The sequence below is a fragment of the Opisthocomus hoazin genome, chromosome 6 (assembly GCF_030867145.1).
Source record: "Opisthocomus hoazin isolate bOpiHoa1 chromosome 6, bOpiHoa1.hap1, whole genome shotgun sequence".
NCBI lineage: Eukaryota > Metazoa > Chordata > Aves > Opisthocomiformes > Opisthocomidae > Opisthocomus > Opisthocomus hoazin.
In genome coordinates, this window is record NC_134419.1 from 43,057,133 (window position 1) to 43,078,799 (window position 21,667).

Genomic DNA, 21,667 nt, shown 5'->3' on the forward strand with positions numbered 1-21,667 from the left:
ATGCTTTCAGTCTTACAGTGCCTTTTTTTTTTCTTCTGACCTATTTTTTGACATTTTCATAATAAATCACACGATGCATTTTTTAACCCAAAGCAGCAAGCAGGGAAAGGTAATTCAAATAACACATTTGTCAACAATTCTGTAAGTTAAATTACGCTTTTTAGACTTCTTTCTTTTTGCTAGCAAATAAAGGTAAGTATTTTGTTTTTACAATACTTGAGTGTTTCAACAGCTCCTTGAACTAACTGCTTATCATAGCAGACGTACTCCTGTCACATTTCTCTACGTGGAGAATTTAAAATTGTTTTATTTCAAAATAAAATAAAAAACCAAACACCAACACTTCAAAGTTCTTTTTAGCTACACTGAGCAAAATAGCTTTTCTCCTATTTTGAAAATACTTGTCCTCTAGTCTACAAAGTAGAAAACATCCAAAAATAGAAAAATAGTCAATTGCACTTTGCTCCTAGCACAAGATGATTATACATATATATATGTATAATTACACACATTCACGTTTAATCCAAGTGAAACTCATGCTTCCCAAGTGAAACTCATGTTTCCGCTGAATTCATTCTAGTTGGCTATTTTACACAATGTTAAATCATGTTTTTACTTCTCTCAAGCTGAATCTAATCCAGCATCCAAGACCCATAAAAGAGGGTCAGAAGGCACTTACTGTTTTTCTTTGCTATCACTTCATTTAATGTCTAAACCAGAACTCTTGGACATAACTTCACACTCTGCTAGAGAAATTGGAGGACTTTATATCATCCACCAAAATAAAATTGTAGAAAACTTACTATATTAGGAAAAAAAAGGCATGCACATATCTTTCTGACGGTGTAAGAGATGCAAAGGTGCACTGCTCTCCTTGTAACCTGAGAGATGAGAGCATGTCATCGTTTTTCCAAGTGCACTTTTTATTATTTGTTTCTACTTACGAGTAAAGCACCAGAGATCACAGCACATTTCAAACTACCAAATCTCATAAATGAACTGCACCTTTAAGCTAATAGTGCCTTTTGTGGTCCTTATATAGAGTCTGCCAACAGGTAAGACGGACCCTTTGCTCCTTTGTCAGACTCCTCCTGAGGACTTGGAAACAATAAAATACGCACTATCCAGCTCCGGTATTTTATTGCCTTTCAGTTGAAGACAACTCTGATTATCTTCTTTAGTGGCTTTGGACTCCCTACAGAAAGTTTCCTTGACAAACAGATCCCTTGCTTTGCTCTCAAATCAGCTCTCCTCGACTGGAGATAGCCTAACATTTATAGAAATAATGCTTTTGTGGAGTAGTATTTAAAACAACCTTTACTCCTAATTTACTTCCGTTATCCATTATAAATTTAAGATAAGAAAAAGGAGGAAGTTAAAAGGCCAGTTTTACAGTAAAAGTGAAGTAGTTTGTGACACAGAAACACGGTTCCTCAGCTGATACAGAATCCTTGAACTGACCATGGAAACCTCCCAGCCTGGAACCATCTGACACATTCAGCACAAGAAGAAAATGCGGTCAAGCTCAACAAACAGGAAGGACCAAGAGTTTTGAAAGTTTAAGAATAAAGGTGCTGAACCAATAACAAAAAACATTAAGTCCCTCATTCGCAATACATTATATTACTAACAAACAGAGAACTGGCCAGTTCATTTTATTGTATTTAAACTTGTACCAGGTGCTAACTATCACATCAGAAGGAACAGAAGAGCATGCCTTAAGTACCAAGTCAACTGGTTGAAATATTAAGAGAAGAGTAACGTAAAAGTTTAGAGAAATATGCATCATCAGTACCAACCTCAAGAGTTCCCATAAAGTAAACACATGGCTTTGCAAATACCTGTCAAAATTCTCTCTGTAGAGTATTTTAATTGCAACTACATAGTAAATCTTCATACAGTTCAGGCTGCCACTATTTGCTGAAGAAAGCTTGGAAATCTTGACATCTAAATCAAACAATATCAAATGGTTATACCTAATTTATGGCAAAGAGATCACTGAATTTAAGGAAAAAAAAAAAAAACCACCCACACAGACACCACACCACCCCCCTACAAAAAAATAAAAAAACACATTACACCACTTGGAACTGATAACAGTATATATTTTTTAATACCTTCCCTCAATTTTTCTTCTTGGCAAGCAACACAGCATGAATGCTTTCCATAGTAAGACTTTACAGTAAGGAAAGTGTTGGAAACTGCTCAGTTTAACCTCTCAATGGTCTCAAAGTTCTATTGGTCAAACAAATCCACATTTCAGCAATGTCTTAAACTGTTTCTTCTCTACTTTCTGTGTCACTGATGAAATCAATGGAACTTCCTGACAACAACGGCATTACACTGAAGTCACAAAGGAATAAATGAGGTTCCTGAATTGTGTAACAATTTTGGGGGGTGAAAAAAGTTCTTTCACAACAACAAACAAAAAATGCAAACATTATTTAAACCGTCTAGTGGCTAGACGCAGTCCATCAATTAACTCCATCGGTTTTTAGAATCATTTTCATATCTAAGACGTTGCTAACAGGTTCATTTTTTTTCAAAGTCACAAGGATTTACTCAATGGGAATCTGAACACGTTATCAATAAAATAAAAATATAAACTATCTGATCTCCTCATATATAACTATTTCATGTATTGTATTTTATTTCACACTGATATTGTTTGTTGAAAAATAGCTTGTTATTCTTGATATCCTAACCCTGTAAATCATATCAAATTGTGATGGCCAATTTGCAGGGAATACTTCACTCTAATCATAGTATATGTTTTTAAAGTATTGGCATTCTATATAAAGTTAAATTTATGTAACACCTAAATAACACTTAAATGCCAATATTCATGCCAAGTCAGATGTTGCTGTAGTATTAAACCTTATTTAAATTAAAATGGGAAAGAGGTTTCCTATGTACTCATCATTGTACCTGTAAATGAGACCAAATAGCAGGTAATAAAGCTGCTTACAATTAGCATGCTAATTCTGAATGTGCAACAAAAATGAAGAGTTATTTTTCAAGTTTTTTCATACATTCCTATTCCCCAAATAATAAGAAAGAAAATAAAGTAGAGAATTCCCTTATAAGTCCAAGTGTCTAATGTCAGTATTCTTAACTATACTAGGCAAGACAAAGCTGAAGTCTCTCTCAACCCAATGCTTACTTAGTGGCAAATCAAAAAAATTCAGACTTCTGCTTATTCCATATCAGTGAATTAACTCATGCAATGAATTCTCAACTAGTAATATAACTTCTGTGTTCTAGAACCAGATTTAACTTTTTTTTACCACAAGATATGTTCTCTTAAGGAAAATAAGAAAAGATCTCACATAGGCAGGCTTTTCATTTGTAGCAGTAAAACAGTGGATTTGGATGTGCAACAGAGCTGCATCATTAAAAAATAGGTCTTTCATATCAAGAGCCATCAGCTATAAAGAGACCATGAGCAAGTAGTGTTGATGCCCAAGGCTCTTTCCAAAAGAGAATACATAACAAGTCTAATGGACTGAATGGCAAGGAAAAATTCAGACTGTTTATCTGTCTGCACCTATCAAGGCCAAAAGAGATAAAAAAGCAGAAGTACAGTACAAAAAGACTAAGGAAAGGACCCTGTACAGTAAAAAAACATTTTGCACGTGACTGTGTATATATAATACATATATAATACATAATATAAGTGTGTATATATATACATATTTATATAAAAAGGACATAATATATATTTCATAATATTAGATGGATTTAACTGTCTGGGACAGCAATGTATTTTAGACCTGCAAATGTGCAGTGGCAAAGTTAAAAAAAATTTACTAAATAAATTCCCTGATTCCAGTTCTTTTTAAAAGCTGATTTCAATACTTCTTATCAGGACGGGTAATTATTTTTAATCCTAGCTTGCACAGAAACAAAGGGAATAGCAAATTTAGTTACATGTTCAAAATCACCCAAGTCACTGTTACAGCTGAAAACAAACCATATCTAACTTCCAGTTCTGAGCTGCATTCACTAAATCACACTGCTCACACTATTTTTCAAGTGTTATAGAAAATGCTTAGGAAATTAAGAGCTACTGTTTACGGACTGCACCATCTGTTGTACATCCTCTAGCCGACACTTCAGAGAGAGGACAGTTTTCTGCCCAGCTAACTCCTCCAATGGATTTAAGCCAGTGGGTGACAATCGTTTCCAGTCTGGAGACCCCTAAAAAATTTCTATTGTACTTACAAACACCAACCAGAACTGTAAACCTATAAACTGTTGGCTTGGTTTTCTCAGTTACTTTTCACAGCCTTCTGCAACAGCAAATTGAAAATCATCAAACAACTCATTCAAAACAACCTTGCAATAATTACCATGAGAGAAAACAAGGCAATTCTAAAAAAAGTAATATATAAGGAAACTTTACTACAACAGTTTTCTAGACTTTGATAGAAAAAAACATATAGAGGTTTCTCAGATGTATTTCTGTTAGCATGACGTGCAAGCCTTTTATGTTCAACATGCTGATTTATATTGCTGTTTTATAATAATGAAGACTTTCCGATTTGCGCGTACTTCATTGTTTTCAGTAAAATGTTACAATCCTTTAAGTATAGCAGAAAAGGACTTCAAGATCTAGTCTGACAGTGCAGCTTCACATTCCTTGAAACAAATCCTTAGGCATAAGCATCAATGACAAAATTTTCTCAGGCCTTCATTGAGAATAAAAAAAAAAAAAATGCAGTCTTGAAAAAAAATAAAGTGTGAGCAAACTGCTATCACATTCAAGTAAGATCCTGCTGAATTCATCTTTTCATCCCTGTGCTGGATTTCCACACATAATACCATGCCAGACTTTTGAGGAGTAGGAGAACGTGACAGTTTAGCTTTGTTTGCATTGCTTGGAATAGAATTTTTCAATAAGAGGACTGTGGGCATCTGACAGATCTGGATGTCTCAGTTCGCATGCAGTGAGGAGCATGTCTACGCAAGACAGGACAGGTTCCACCATTTCACCTTAGTTCCCAACATGGTATCCTCACGCCAAGGAGTAACAATTATACTGTGATTGAAATCACATTTTTTGAGGTTGGGACTAGAAATAGAGCAAGAATCAGATTAAGTTTCCTTTACCACTCTATACCCTGCCTCATTTCAGCTCATTTTGAGAGCCCCTCTCCATGACCAGTCAGCAGCTCATCAGAAGGCTTGGAACTACATTGCAGAAATTGCCTTTTCACCCATCTGTCCCTAGGTAGCTACGCTGAACAGAAGCAATCTTCACAAGATGGAAAGAAGAAGCGGGACTGCTTCAAACCTCTGAAAAGTCCCATCCTCACCCTTTTGAGAAAACATTAATAGCTCTTTCCTTTTCTCCCATCTTCCCTCCTCAAACATTTCTCCTTTCCTCATTCCTGAGACGAAGGGAAGTGTCTGCAGGATGAAGGCTCTCTTACTAGGAAGGAGGGAGCAGGATCAGTCAAAGCAGACATGCAAGTTTGCCCCTTAAACTGACAGCATTTTGCTATAGACTTCTAGAAGACCCTGAGAACTTTCAGCTTCTAGGTGAAACACGTGGAACAGGCAGTTAATATTCCCCAATTTTTACTTTGAATTCACAACCACTTCATCCTAGTTTCTGCCATTAGATTTCCTGCTCCCTTCTCAGAAAGACAAGTAGGTTGTGTATTATCACTTCAGATTGAACCAAGCCTTCCAAACCTTACCACTAAGGAGAACTGCTATATATATATATGTCTATGTATATATATTAAATAGGGGATACGTCAAACCAGGCTTGTGAGTCCTGCATGCCAGTAGACAGCACTGTACCGATTCTGACTGAACGGCACACTATTCTTCCAGCAGTACAACAGACATGAGACTTCACAGGAAAAGTGGGACTTTCAGGAGCTTTAGTGGTAAGCTGTGAAATTGTCTCTGCTGCAGTATTTGAAGCTGAAATAAAGCACTAATTACAACAGAGGGGAACCTCCTGTGCTAAAGCAATGCATGTTTAAGGACCCATCTAAAAGTACTGAAGCCAAGCAGAATATGCCGAGAACATTTCTCAGGAAACTTGTACATATTCAGGTAACTATCAAAACAACAGTTTAAAAAAAACCACTGAATATTTAAGAAGCAAAAATCAACTGATTTTGATAGACAATACTTTGTATGGAAATTAACTTATTTTTTACTAAACAACAAAGTGGAGGGATTTTTTGTTTTGGTGGGTATTTTTGGTTTTTGTTTGGGGTTTTTTTTTGTTTGGTTGGTTTGGTTTTGTGGGGTTTTTATGTTTGCTTTTTTGTTTTGTTTTAAACCCATGAGCTTAGCCGTTTGTTCCATTTACCCCACACCTCAGAACAAATCCTTGATGGCAGAGCTGCACAAAAACATTTGCAGAATTATCTTTAAAAATATGCATTATCACATCAGTGTTTTGATTACAAGCACAATTTTATCAAACATACTAAATGCAAAGAGAAAAAAATATTAAATAAACAATGTTATCAGCTGCATCACCAGAGCAGCCCTTTGCATGGGAATGGCGTAAATGCCTGACGGGGAAGCCATCTGTCTCCTTGTCTTGAGCTTTGCAAATGTGCTTCAGTTGCAACAGTTGTGTCCATACCTTTAGTTCTGATGTTGTGACAACCTGGCTATGGTCAGCGGCCCGCAGATGGGAAGGCAAATTTCCTCTGCACCACATTCTTATTATGAGGATGCAACACAGCGCTGTCAGAAGGAACACTTCTGTACTTATGTAGTTTCCTTCTAGCTGTATCTAAGAAATAAGTAGCTAGGACTTTTCCTAACTTATGTTTGACATACAATCTTACAATTATTTTTCAACAATAAAGACCTGTATAACAGAAGTCACCCTCTACAATAGTGGTTGCCCTAAGCCAGTTTTGCTATAAATGTCTGAACACTAACCATGTTCTTGACTTTCTTCAAATAATCACACCATTCAAAACTTGACACACCGTGATCTTTACAAGTGTTTGCCCGTCTTCATTTTAATGATAGAATGCCACAGATACCTTAATTTAGAAAAAAGGAATCGGTAGATGTCAAAGATGTCAGCAGAGTATATTTATTCCCACTGTAGGAAAAGTCACGTGCTTTATAATAGTATCAGAATAAATTCTACAGCCATGGCCATCTATCTAGGGGTCACAGAAGTCACTGCAGCACAGCAGAAATTTCTGAAGATAACTTTACAGTAGGTAACTCCCATCTCCCATAGCAGCAGCTACAAGCTGACTGAAACACCAGAAAACAGGGTAGATCAGACTACACTGAGACTGGTCTTACAAAAAGAAGGATTTTAAAAATTAGTAAAATTAAGAGAAACATTTATGAATTGTGTGATGTATATACTTCATTTTCTATTTCTCCACTTTGAGCTAATAATTCAATCACAAGGTTTTAAGTCAAATTAAGCCCAGTTCTCAGTACAGTTCATGTCACTCTTTTGCAAAACATACTGTTTATCCTCTTGATTTGCTTTTAGCATCTACGCCTACCTTATGTTCACCTAACCCACCTCCACAAAGCAGTATATAACTGCCGAAATTGAGGACAACAAATACTATTAATGTTTGATTAGCCATACACTTCATAGGAGACTTAAGAGAAAAGAAAGTTTAAGATTGGCATATATATTAACACTAAAAGCAAGCTGATAGAGAAAAAAATTAGTCATCCACCTTTCTTCCCATATTACAATGTCATAGCTGACAATAAAGTAACTTTTTGCTCCTAGATATTGTCTCATACTGAGAAATTTGCATGTTCTTGTTTTTATTATTTTAGTTTAACCACTAATTTTTAAAAAAATTTTTTTTTACAAGACAAGATCCACTGAAACTGCAGCAGTTTCACAAACATAAGGTGGCTATCTTAAAGGTGTAGTGACATTCAGAAATGCTACAGCTACATTGCAGAAGTGAATAGTACAATACTCAAGAAATACGTATGCTAAAAGAACTTTCTCTCCCACAGGACTGTGAACAGAAGCCCAGCCCTTGATCCAAAGCAAAAACCCTTCAAAACATTCCTTAGTATTGTCAATTATAAATAAATATTCAGAAAAAGAAGACACATAAATGGAACTTAAACTAGCTGCAGTTACCATAGAAACCAGCAAGACTTACTCAACACTTCCTACTCTATTCCATTATCATTCAGTATCTCATGAAGTCAAATGGAGAATTATTGTTCCTATTCCTATGGAAACCCTGGAAATAGCCCACATCACTGTCACAGGGGATTAAAGCAATCTAGAACACATCACTTGGATTCATTTATGTGCTTATGAATAATTAAAAAATAACTAAACAAAGTCCATTTCTAAATAGGGAGTAGCAGAATCCAAACCATTCCCTATGAACAGCAGGTAACCAACAAACATCGGCAAGCAGTTTATAATCTGTGGACAATTGCAAAGAACAGATCTGTACAGTTACACTAACCTGCTGAATGGGACATTCTCAGCAGCTTTGTGTACTGTCTTTACACAAATGCCCTAACTTGGTAAGATTACACCCTTCAGCCCTTACGATCAGGGTGAGGAAAGGGGAAATTTTATACAGATGTAATGGTATGTAATCTACAATGCACACACAACTCTTTTCTCAGAAGGCCTAAACTAAAAAAAAAAACAACACAAAAAACACAAAAACAAAAAACCACAAAACCCAAAAAAGCCCCTCTGCTACACAGAGATTCAGAAATACACATACTGTTAAATAAACAAAATTCATGAATATCTGAAAGAGTATGTTTTAAAGGTAAGATGCTTCCCCAACACTCCCTTCTTACTAGATAAATGTCTCCTTTTTCTACTCTATCACCCTATGCAGAGTAAGGAACCTTTAGGTCTAGTGATTCAAAGGTATGACTGCAAGCCATAAAAAAATGCCCCCCTGAGCCAGTGCAGTTGTCTATCTAGCATGGAAAAAAATCCCCAACCACGTTAATTCAAGATGCTTTTTAGGAAGAACAGGAAAGAACAGTAACCTTCTGTAGTCCATTCCACTCCTACAGCCTTTGGAACAGGTATGATAGGAGATTACCCCTTCCCATACTCTATAATAGCTGTTTAGTATCTGTTGCCCAATATTTGTCCAATCCATTTTTTGAACACATTGATGCTGTCTACACAATCTTCCTTTACAAAAAAAAAAAAAAGTCTAGAAGTTCACTGATCCTCATATTAAAAAAAAACAAACACACACTTTTTAAAAAGCCCTCTTCAGTTGATCTCTAACAACTTTCATAAATCGCCTTTGTTTTTAGCATCTCGTTAATAAGGGTTTGGCACAGATTGTTCACCAGCTTCCTTTGTGAATGCTGCCCATATCCCATGCCAGCCTCTTCTCCAAACTGGAAACTCCCAGCCATTTTTACCTTGTAAAGCAGCTGTTTCACATCCTTATTGCTTTTGTTGCCTTTTTCTGTCCTTTATTCTGTTACTCAAGATACATAAATATGGACTTCATGCAGTAATCAAGATGCGTATACACAGATTTTCTTTTTTTTAAGTAGCAAAATTATGTCATCTGTCTTGTCCTTGACAATGCCCAGAGCCAATTACTTCACAGAACTAACCACAATAATGCCAAAAATCTTTCGTCAGCTGTATCTACCAGTTCTGCTTAAGAATCATGTAAGTGTGGTTGAGATTTTTTCCCCTTGATACATTCCCCTATTGAACACTGCACACTGAAGTTCATCTGCCACAGGTATGAGTGTGCTACTTATTTCTACATTCTGAGGTCATCATCAGCTTTATGCTTTATTTTCTTCATCCATAAAATAAAAATAGTCATCTACCTTAAGAGACAGTTGTATACTTAATAAATTAACAGCTACTTATTGTTCTGTCATGCTCAGGGACATGTAGAAAGGCAAATTAATAGTTAATGTGATTACATAACTTATAATCATTATAATGTCCCTGAAATGTTTAGCAGTCTCAAATGGTCAGGTAAAATCTCATTTTTATGCTACAAATCAGAAGTGGATTCAGTAGTGAGTAGGAGAAAAAGTACGTCCTCTCTCCTAAAATAGGATGAACATGAGGAAGAACTTCTTCCCTCTGAGGGTGACGGAGCACTGGAACAGGCTGCCCAGGGAGGTTGTGGAGTCTCCTTCTCTGGAGATATTCAAGACCCACCTGGACAAGGTCCTGTGCAGCCTGCTGTAGGTGACCCTTTTTCAGCAGGAGGGTTGGACTAGATGATCAACAGAGGTCCCTTCCAACCCCTACTATTCTGTGATTCTGTGATGACACTAAATGTTGTACTGAAACTTTAGTGTATCTTTTGAAATCTTTCAAACACATCCCGAGAAACCCCAATTTTGCTTTAACTTTTGTGAACGATTTTACTCACTTATAAAAACAAGTCTTGATATGGGTCTTGGTTCAATGAATATATGGTTAAAAAAAAAAAAAAAAACAAACAAACAAAAAAACAAACCAAAACAAGAAAACAAACAAACACCAAAAAACTCCAAGCACTGAGGACATGGAACACCCTGTGGTTCCTGCCTGTGCAGTCAGACCTGGGGGCCGAGACAGGCTTCCTCCTCCTCTACTTCAGAAACCTTGAGCACAATACAAGGAGAATATGGCAGTAGTTATTTTTGCCAAACTAGGGCAGTTTACACATCACATCAAACTTCCCTTAATTATCTAAGAAAAATTGTAATGTTATAACCAATAGAGTGCAAAACAAAACCCGTTCTTCAAGAATGCATGTGCTTCACTGCTGAAAAACTAATGTCATGCTTGGATATGGAAAAGGTTTGGGATATTATGAGTATGAAAGGCTAAATCACTGAATAATTAGTTCAATTTCTACTGTCAAGTCTATTAGTACGTTTTATTCTAAATTAAAGTCCTATTCACATTAACTGCATCCTAAGAACATTACAGGTGCTCAGAAAAAAACCTGTGTTCATTCCACAAGACAGGTTGCAAGATGTATCCAGGATGAGAGGATCCCACAATGGAAAGAAAAAGCACAAGCAAAATTTATGAGATCTTTGTTCATCCTTGAGAAAGCTTGTTAAACTCTGTATCCAGATTCTGATGTTGCATACTCAAGGGTTGCTCAAGGTTTCTCTTCCTGCTTTGCAAATCTAGTAAAATAGCCCATGTTGTCAAGAACACTGTCAAAAAAATCTGTACCTATACCAAATGTACCTGCCCTCTCCAAATTCCTACCTGTCAGGGATGCCAAATTATCCTTTGAGTACCTCTTCTCATTAAAGTCACGAGAGAACTATTAGTGCCTTTGGAAGCAGGGAAAAACCTGGTATAATTTCTGTGCTACTCAATTTCACTCTGGCTGCTAGGCAACTAGGCAACTGTAAACTTATTTAAAGCAGTGGTGGGTTTTTTTTACCCCTCAATGTTAAAAGAAATTGAGTTTTATCCTTCAGAAAAAAAAAAAATGCAGCAAGAGCAAAGCAAGCTGTGAAAATATCATGAAAAAAAATGAAGCAGTATATAGCATAGTTACATTTTTTTTCCCAGGAAAATCTACTATAGTTACCTATATATTTAAAAATCCTTGTAAAAATACTTGTGTTTTTTCAAAGCACTCCACCAGCTCTCAAGCAATTTACCTGAATACAAACTTTAACCCCCCCCCCAAAAAAAACCCCTCCCTCCCCTCAAAAACACCCCCCCCCAAAAAAAAACAACCCCAAAAACCCCCAATCAGCAACCAGTAGCTCTAATTCCATTGCTTCATGTATGGGTTTTTTTCCCCTCTAGAGTACTCCTACTTTATATAATTTTAAATCAATCTCCTCTTTATGACATATTTATAGACAAAACCTACGTCTTCTTTAAGTAAAAATAACTGACTTGCACTTCAGAATGTTTCCTTGGGCAAGAGTATTGCAAATTAGTTGTATTTCAGTACCACACATTTATAATCAAACCGCGACCACTGTAAACAAATTAGAAAACCTGCAGGATTACATTTTTAGAGTCCCAGAAAGATGCCACACTCATCTTTCCCTGAATGAGCAGCGAAGCCTTCTAACATTTTTAACAGTACTTCAGAAGCCCGGTCACAGGTCTAAGGCTTCCCATAGTAAACATTTAGCGCACTCTCTAGTCACTGAGTGGTCTTCGATTCAGGCTTTTAATCACATTCTAGAGTTTTGACATCAATTTCTCAGCAACTGTAATCTGCAGACCTAGCAGAATGAGACCTTCTGCCAAGCAGAGTCGCAAGTCCCAATCTACTCCCAAATTTTATTACTGACCTCAAAACTTTGTTCTGTCTTGCCAAAACATTTGTAAGACTTGACTTTGTCAGCCTTTGAAACATGTAGGCCAGTCAGAGCTGGGGAAAAAACAATGACTTCTGGATTTTCTGGATAGATGAACAGAATGTAGCAACGACTACACATTCCGACCAAACTACGTCACAGAAAATTTCTATTTCATTTTAAATGTATAGTCAGGAAGATACAGTCACTTTTTAAGAAAGCATCTTCATATACCACTTCCTCATCTTTAGATTTTTAAATGTTGTTAGTGCTAAGAACATTAAGAAAGCAACCTAAAATCTTCTAATAACTTTGCAATAAACAACTTTGATTAATATACTCCTGTCACTAAATGCCATCCCCTCTTTTCTGTCCCCTCTCCCCCTCCAAAGGCCTTTTCTTCTCTTTCTTTCCATGCTGCCAATCCAAAAGACATTTTCATCACACAGTGATTAAAAAGTAAAGCCTTCTATACTCCATTTTAACACAAATTTGCCCGTTTCTGACTGTCTCCTTTAGGTACTGTGAGAGTCAAGGCAGTAGGCAAAACCATCACGTCGCCAAGCACAAGCTAAGTACAGCTCCTACCTCTGCTATGTGTTTATAAGTCACATGTTAAAAATGGAACAAAACAGTTTGCTCCACCATGTAATCTCCTAGATTTGCAATTGAAAGCATGATTTTTCTTCCTTTGTCAGTTTAAAGGAGAGCCCACATTCAACTGTGCCCTAGATTGAACCGTAGTAACTTCAACCATATACGTTTGGCTTCCTCTTGTATACCAAGCACTTTGCCTAACTGAGGACGTCTTTTTCTTCTCACTCAAATGATTAAAAAAAATTAATTTCAGGAAGCAAAATCAGTTCATAAGCAACTTTAACTTCCTGCTTCTTCAGATAATTATGAATGTGTCTGATTCATCTTTGTGAAACCCACCTCAGGAATTTTTATCTGATACTTCCATTATCTACAGCATTATATAGCACTTCAAAGTAAATTGGTATTTCCCTGAACAGATTTTAAGTAACCTGTCACCTTTTATTGTTATCGATATTTATGCCACTCAACATCAACCGCAAACAGAACTGCACGGGCTCAATCAGCATGTTGTTAAATCATGTGCTTATGCAATTTATCATGGACATATTTTTAAACAGTATTTAAAATTCACATCTACATTATTTCAGAGCAAATGTCACACTTTCAAAGGCTGTTACCACCAAGAACATTAAGTTCCGGTTGTGCTTCTAAAACCTAAAGAATGAGAAAAGGCTATTACAACCACACAACCGTAGGCACCATACCTAGCCAGCTCAGTTTTCTGCCCTACTTCAGAAAATACGAACGATTTCTAACCAAAGGGCAGTCTGGATTGCCCCCTGCGAGTGTCTTCCTCCAGAGCCTGCCTTCAGATGAAACTGGGTAGTGTGAATACACCTCTGTGCATAAACCACTTCTGAAGGGCCAAGTGCAGAACTGAGCTCTTAAATCAGTAAGAACATCTACTTCAGTACTTGATCTCTAAAATGTTCACATAAACTACTGAATCAACTCCAATATTAGCACAATCCCATGTCCACACCATTTTTACACCTATTCCACCTGATCTTGCTGTCACTGTTAATGACAAGAATTACATGCTACGAGACACTAAGTTGACATAATAAAACAAGTGACGGTCACATGTTTCAAAAATCTGATGGTTTAATTATTTAGCAAGTAAATTTGCCATCTTTGTTTCTCATGTTGCTCCCCCCAACAAAAAGAGAAAAAAAAAAAGAAGATTCTTTTTTACAAAATGAAAACTACTCCTACAGCCTGAAAGAACAGGTATCTGTTTCCTAGTAGTTCTCTTCTGGAATTAATACCAAAACACTCTCAGGAGCAGGAAACAGAGGCAACTCCTACCTCACGTAACCTAGAGCTAAGGATACAAGTGGAGATGTTAACAGGATATATTTGAGACACTTTCCAATAAACCTGCTCTTAGATACTCATGTGATGAGGGAGTAGCATACTATGAAATAACACAAGGCAAGCACTTCCGTGGAGCAACGCACGAAACTGGCAGCAGCAATTCCTCTGTGCTCCGAAAAAGCAATAAAGAGTAGGCGCAAACAATTCTGAGTTTTACACAGGAGCACCACTATGAGGAGCATTTGTGTCAGGGAGACAGTTAATTCTACTAGTGTTCAGAACCACTCCCACAGAGAATGTGTGAAATTTTTTTCTGTATACAGAGATTGATTTGCGCAGTACCTGTATCTTTGGCTTCACCTAGTTAGCTTTAACATATATATTTAACAAATATTGCCTAATGATAACAAATACTGCCTTAAATGATAAGACTGGTTTTTTTTCCACAACTCACAGCAAACACTACTGGCAGGCCGAGACATCCATTACAAACAGGTTTTACAGAAAATTTCAGATACTTAAAAAGGTTCATTTATTTTATTTGAAACAGAACATTTAATTGAAGTCAAAAGTAAAATATTTTAGGGTTTGAGAAGGTTTTAATTTCTCCTCTCTGCTTAGTCTTTAAATGTAATTCTTCCTCTTTTATCATTGGAATGGGAGCAGAGGAGACCAAGAATACTTTTTTTTTTTTCTGCTTTTATTTCAGTTACAGAAATCCCCCCCCCAAGCACCAATGAATTGTATGTTTTCAAGATAACTAGTATTGGGGAGAATCATCTCTTTCAAATATTTTCGATTTTTCTTGTTTGTCAGGAATGGATTCAGTCATTTCACTGCCTCCAGAATGACCCAGATCACGAATAACAAACAACATCACTTACGTTCCAGTAGAGGCACCAAAACCTGTGATTCAGAAAATGTTTTTTCCAACATAAATTTAAAAAAAAACCCCACCCTGCACCCCCACCCCCCCCAAAAGAAAATAAACCACATTGTTAAGTTTCCAACTAGCTCTACAGCTACAATGTTGAAGAAGTCCTTCTAGTCTGTATTTTAATGCTTGCCTACTGGTTTGCATCTATTATCTAAACAAAAAGATTTGATTTCACAAGAAAACTGGGCAAAGGGTCCTATGTTGATGTAAATGTCCAATTTTATTCAACTGCACAGATATGAAGCTGTGACCTTTAAAAATAAAATTTTGTCCTGCAGTTGCCATGCTATTAGCCTTTATTTTCTTCACCTGTGGGTAGTCGTGAAGTTTAAATATTGAAGAGATAATTACAGGAGCAGTCACTATATAAATATTTGTTCCAACACTCACAAAGCACCTGGACAAACTGATCTGATCAAATAGGAAGTTGTTTTGTAAGGTTACTGGGGAAGAAATAAAAGCTAGACCAGGCATGTTAAAGATATGGTGGCAGACTCCAATAGAGAGAAGTCCAAAAAATACTCAGTTTTGGTTCCACAAACAGCACTTGACATTCCACCAAGATTCACTTCGGAGAAAATTACTGTCCAGGTAAGAATAACGATGAGAGGTTTTTTCCACGAACAGAAAACACAAATAAGATTCTACTTCACACTGATGCGTGTTCACCACCACCAATTTGTCTATTTCACTTACCAAATAAATCCAGGCAGCAGTTACACAACAGCCTTCAGGTGACCATGCTGAACTGAAGATCAGTTATAACCCTTTTCCCAAGTCCATTTGCAGTGGACCACTTTTAAAACTTTTTTTTGTAAACACTAGATGCGTAAGACTGATTTTCTTTTAAACTCTCACAGTGTAAAACATACTACAATTTCTTTAGCTGCAGATATCTAATACACCTTTGATTTCATAGCACTGTAAAGCCAGCAGTTCTCTCTCCGGGGGAAAAAAAAAAAAAAAAAAAAATAGTTCCACGCTTTTATTCAGAAATATAAACGCAGCTTGCTCCTGCCAGCTATAAGTTACTAGGAATTCATGAGTAAATCATAATATTTTCAAACAATGTACTTCCATAAAAATATTGACTTGACTTAGCTACATCTCGTATCTACAAATAACGTGAATATTCTCTCTAGCACAAATATTCATTGAAGCAGCTAACCTTTAGCAAATATAACCATAAAGCAAAATTTAAATGAACAGTAAAGGTTCATACTAGAAGTTGTCCTCCAGAAATTACATCCTATCAATTCAAATTCCAAAAGTGATGAGTGACGCATTAAAATAACTGCCTCGTGTTTTCTAAACTGAACAAAATTAACTAACAAACTCCACGTATCGCTACTTATTTCTCAGAATGTTGGTCATATTGATGAGCCCAGATGTGTGCAATACCTGCTGTTATACCTTGACAAGAACATAAATATACTCTCAGAACTCATCCGACCCAATGATGTTGGGCAGCTGTCTACAAAAAGACTCTGGAAACAAACTAGTCTCTTAAAGATGCAATGGTAAAGTGCAAGCACGTAATAAGTACCCCAAAAGAAATAAGCACAGTCATTAAATGGAATTGAATAAGTTCCCCCAGTATTTTGAATAAAATACATGGTAAAACGTGGTTTATATTTTAGGTTTTGGTATTGATTGTTGGTTGGTATTTGTGCTCGCATATACCTCCGTAAAAACAACACAGACCAATGTCTGATTGCATAGCCAGTAGCATAGGAGTGGTTTGGTGGGATTTCTAGCCTTTAGAGTTAAATTGGAACAAGAAGCATGTCTCCAAGTTTTGCCATTTTCAATGCTGAAAATGAAAATGTCAGGAAAACATGCAAAACATATACGTCACTTTTCATGAGACGATCAATTTGTCAGTAGCACATCGAAGACATGTAACGCCCAAAGCAGCAATGGAACATGCTTTCCAGCTATCGACAAAAGTCAGCATTTAACATAAGCAAATAGGCAGAAGGTATTTTTAGGAAAAAATAATCACAATAATATTCTTACAGAACTAAATAGAACAGTAGCAATTGAGCCATCTCAACTTTCCACTGTAAAAGACTTGATAGGGAAGTGCAATTTCTTATTTTTTTTTCCCCTCCGTTCCCTCCCCCCATTCAAATAATTGCTCTATAGATCAGAACTGACTCACAGGAAAATATCTCTTAATCGAAGTAAACACTCAAGGACACAAATTCTGTTTTCATTTTAACCCAAACTATTTCCAAAGGCTCACTGGGATTCTCAATTTTTTAAATCGGATTTAAATCACTTTAACTGTTAATTTATAAGTACATGCAGTCTAACAGGGAAACTAATCAAATCACACAGGAGAGACCTTTTACTGCAGTGAACTCCGCAGAAAACCCTTGGCAATTAAGTATGATTTAACAAGGCTATAAAATAATTATATTCAAATAAAGTGAAAACTATAATGTTTTTTTACTGGAACTTTAAACCACCTGTTCTCAATATCTGATTTGTTGCTGTGTGTCATACAAAACCGACCACAGGTTTGAAGGATTTCCTAAGTTAATAAAGAAAAAGATCAAGAGAACATAAAATCATTACTAGTCTACTGAAAATATCACAAATCCCACTGCATGGCCAATTCAACTTCTAACTGGCTTCCATTTTTGCTAGCACAATTTTACTTCCAGACAAAACAGGCCTATAGTTTTAGCACTTCATATGAAATTACTAAACTCAATGTTTGTACCACAGTTCATAATCACAGTGCCACGATACTGAAATAGGTTAGTGCATGGGCTGGAAGTAATTTTTTTTTTTTTTTACTTGCTGTCTCTGCTTCTCTCTTGCGGTGGGAATTAGTCTCCTATTTCGCTTCCAAATGAGAAGACTGAGACTGACTCAGCAACAAACCAATCAAAAATCCTGGGACACAGTGTTTATCAAAAATGTTCTTTAAAATGAGAATATAGAAAATTATAGAAAACTTACAAGTACTCTGCCAGTTAATGTCTGGGCAGAGATCATGACTCCTGCCCAGTCCTTCACAGAGGTCATCCATCCCACTTCTGCTGCCACGTTCTCTTCTTTTTCATCTGTTGGTTTGCAGGCCCCGTCTGCCTGTGTATCTCCACCACCATTGATCTTCTGGGCCTCCTGCAAAGTAAGTATTTGGGTCAGTTAATGTCTAGCAATTTGACAGCAAAAGCCAGCCTGCAGCTCTGCCTAAGAAATGCTATGAAAAAAGCTGATCAGCCTCCTGGGACTCCTGCTAGATGAAATTGAGCACCTAACTGGTCATATCTCTTTAGAAATAATATCAGTGGTCTATGAGGTATCAGACAACTAGATAATAATACTCTACTTGACACTAAATCTTAAAAACATATATTTGACATAAAATATGCTATATGCTTCTTCCCTACAAGCAGCTTAATTGCCAAGAGCTATACATGCAATTACAGAGCTACATATAAATGAGTTTTTCAGACGTACTACTGAAGGACCTTTTGACGTATTAGTTCTAAACAACATGTACTAGGTGCAAGTGTAATTTATGTACAATTTTAATTTACTATCACTTGAATTAATTATCTGAGTAAACTTTCACTGAGAAGCATGATGTAACAAGACAGTAATTATCAAGTGTGAGGGGAACAAAATACACCATAGAGAATCTGCAGGGAGCTGCCATGCTATCGGCGAACCGGTGTTTCAATGAAAGTGTTTAATCTATCACAGGAGTTCTGCTGTCAGTAAGAGGCTCTCGTTGAATGGAAAGCTAGAAATTACAGAGGAGCCTCAGCTGCATTAAGCTGACGGGTGAGTCACATGCCTTGAGATTCATACCAGTCTCTCATGGATGCTGCAGCGAGGATGTCATGCTCTGTAACTGCCTGCTATGTGCTACAGTCACGGATGCTGCACAAAAATCAAAGGAAATGACAGGAAAAGCCAGCCTGGATTGCACAGCATTTAAAACGTATCATATGCAAAGTATCAGAGTGTGCCATGAGCATGCTTTTGGTGACAGCATACTACTAATGACTTCCGGAATACATGACAAGTTCTGCTAAATGAGCAAAGCGTAGGCGAGGCAGCAAAATTCAGTGCTGAGGCAAGTACCGAACACTTGAACTGCACCCATAGACCTACGTCAGTGCTTCCAGCACTCTGCACAGACCAACAGCTTGAAAGATCTCATTTATAGATGACTTGCTTATAGGCCACTAAGCAGGAAATCAATTGCCATTAATTCCCTTTGGGATATCCATCATACAAGCAAAGATGTTTGATGCCGGTTCAGTGATTACTACTATGTAAGGAATACTACACTACCACGGCCAAATAGCATAGCTGCAAGATGGCCTTGAGGACACGGCTGGACGTAAAATAAGGGCACTTCCCCAGAGCAGCACTGAACTAATAACGCAGTTGCAGCGAATATGTCAGCAAAGGACACTAGAGCAATTCTAAAAATATAACACAGAGACCAACAGTTGTTTTTAGAGAATCTCAGCACTGCAATTTCATTAGTTAATCAGATGCTTCTCTGTTAGTCTCCCTCCTGTAATGCAGCTCTACCTTCTTGCTAGCAACTACAGAACAGTGCATGGTGCAGCTATATTGATAATAACAAGTTGTTCGGAGTTACAACAGTAATTCAGTACTTCCTAAGCAAATAACCAGACCGAAGACAGAAGCTACTTTGTATTTGCATAACTGGACCTCATTCCCTGACAAATTTGGATCCGGTAAATCAGACATTTTGCACTCAGCATTGGAAGACGTACACGGCATTGCACAGGCACAGAGCACAACCTACAGGAATGAGCTCATTGCTCCGGACAGTGACGCCTCGCATGGCACAAGGCATCTCCAGGAGAGTCATGCTTCTCTAGGGACAATTTGAGACCCGTATCATCACCAAGCCGTATAGGTCAGTCCCAAAGAAATGCCTTGACCACCATCAGTGCTTTGATTATCAACCAGGAAAGAGAAACCTAGCTTTTTGTGTGTGTGTGTGTGTGGCTATAAATCACAGAATGTCAGGGGTTGGAAGGGACCTCTGTGGGTCATCTAGTCCAACCCCCCCTTGCCAAAGCAGGGTCACCCAGAGCAGGCTGCACAGGACCACGTACAGGCGGGTCTTGAATATCTCCAGAGAAGGAGACTCCACAACCTCCCTGGGCAGCCTGGGCCAGGGCTCCGTCACCCTCAGAGGGAAGAAATTCTTCCTCGTGTTCAGCTGGAACTTCCTCTGCTTCAGTTTGTGCCCATTGCCCCTTGTCCTGTCACTGGGCACTGCTGAAAGGAGTCTGGCCCCATCCTTCTGACACCCACCCAAATACCGGCAGCCGGCTCCCCACTGCCCCGTCCTATCCAGCCGCAGGCCCTGCTGAGCCGGGCCCCAGCAGCCCGGTCAGGTCCCTGGCCAGGGCGCTGGGACAAGGTCCTGGCTGCCAGGCCCAGCCATGACAGCCTAGGCATCCCCCGGCCCCGCAGTTCCTGCTACTGACTTGTTACATATTACGCGTGCCATTTATTTCTCTCTTCTCACCAGTCTGTCTGACTTTTGGAACGGTTAGAGCGCGTCTTTCAGACTGTAAACTCTACACGCCAGACTTCACTGCATGGTCCTCCTCTAACATTGCACAGTGGGTTTTTATACTCTGTACAAGTTTATACTGAACACAAGTATTAATGTGGTTTTCTCAATAAAGGAGCTGTAATTATCTCTTCCTCTCAGATAAGAAACTGAGACGGTGATTAAGCACCTAACTCATTCACCAGAGAAGTCGTCGGCAGAACGAGGGTGAAACCACAGGCTTTCTTCATTTATCCACCCAGCACCCCTGTTTCAAATCTCAGGGATACACACCTTGCTAAAAACATTCATAATTATGGATTTTGGTATAGAAAGTCACAGAACTACAGATCGTTAAACAAAAAGAGCTGAACAGAAAAATCCATTTTCTTGTAGGGGACTTAAAAATATTCAGGTCGGAAAATTCTGTTACTGTTTACATACTCCTTTCCTTACTCCCAATCTTTTTGTCAATACATCAAACTGAATTTTAAAGACGTGACTATTCATAAGATTATAAAAATAAAATTGCCTAACACTCAATGAAACAGTAGACAATTTACTCCATTGAGGGAGTAGGGTAGCTTTTATATTTTCAAAAGGTTCTAATACCCTACAGTTCTTTTAGCTGTATTGACTTTTGGTTGCCAATAGAATAGAGCAGTTAAGTTGTGACAGACATATTCAATATTTGATTCTCTAAAGGTATTAAAGTCTATAATACATTTGAACAGTCATACTTCTGCGATTATATGACTTCTTTCACGTCCATTAAAATCTCACACTCATATTATTTCTCAATTAAAATACAAGTAAAAAAATCATCCCCTGCCAAGTGTCATTCGGAACAGAGTCTCATGATTAGCTACATACCAAGCCTAACTCTTGCCATTATTGTAGCTATAATTAATATGCAGATTAGTTGCTGTTATGTAATATTTGTATTCAGCTGGGATATTTTA

At 37.5% G+C, this 21,667-nt stretch overlaps 1 protein-coding gene across 20 annotated transcripts in view; it reads right to left on the minus strand.

Moving 5' to 3' along the window:
• The window catches only part of KCNMA1 (potassium calcium-activated channel subfamily M alpha 1), a 510,287-nt gene that overhangs the window by 356,146 nt on the left and 132,474 nt on the right, over positions 1 to 21,667 (minus strand). For 19 of the 20 annotated variants that reach the window (XM_075422929.1, XM_075422930.1, XM_075422928.1 and 16 more), the window contains one exon: positions 18,110 to 18,274. In XM_075422929.1, coding sequence (XP_075279044.1) covers positions 18,110 to 18,274 — 165 coding nt within the window. Of the gene's footprint in view, positions 1 to 18,109; positions 18,275 to 18,785; positions 18,842 to 21,667 lie in introns of those variants that run through there. The other variant, XM_075422938.1, reaches the window with a different exon arrangement.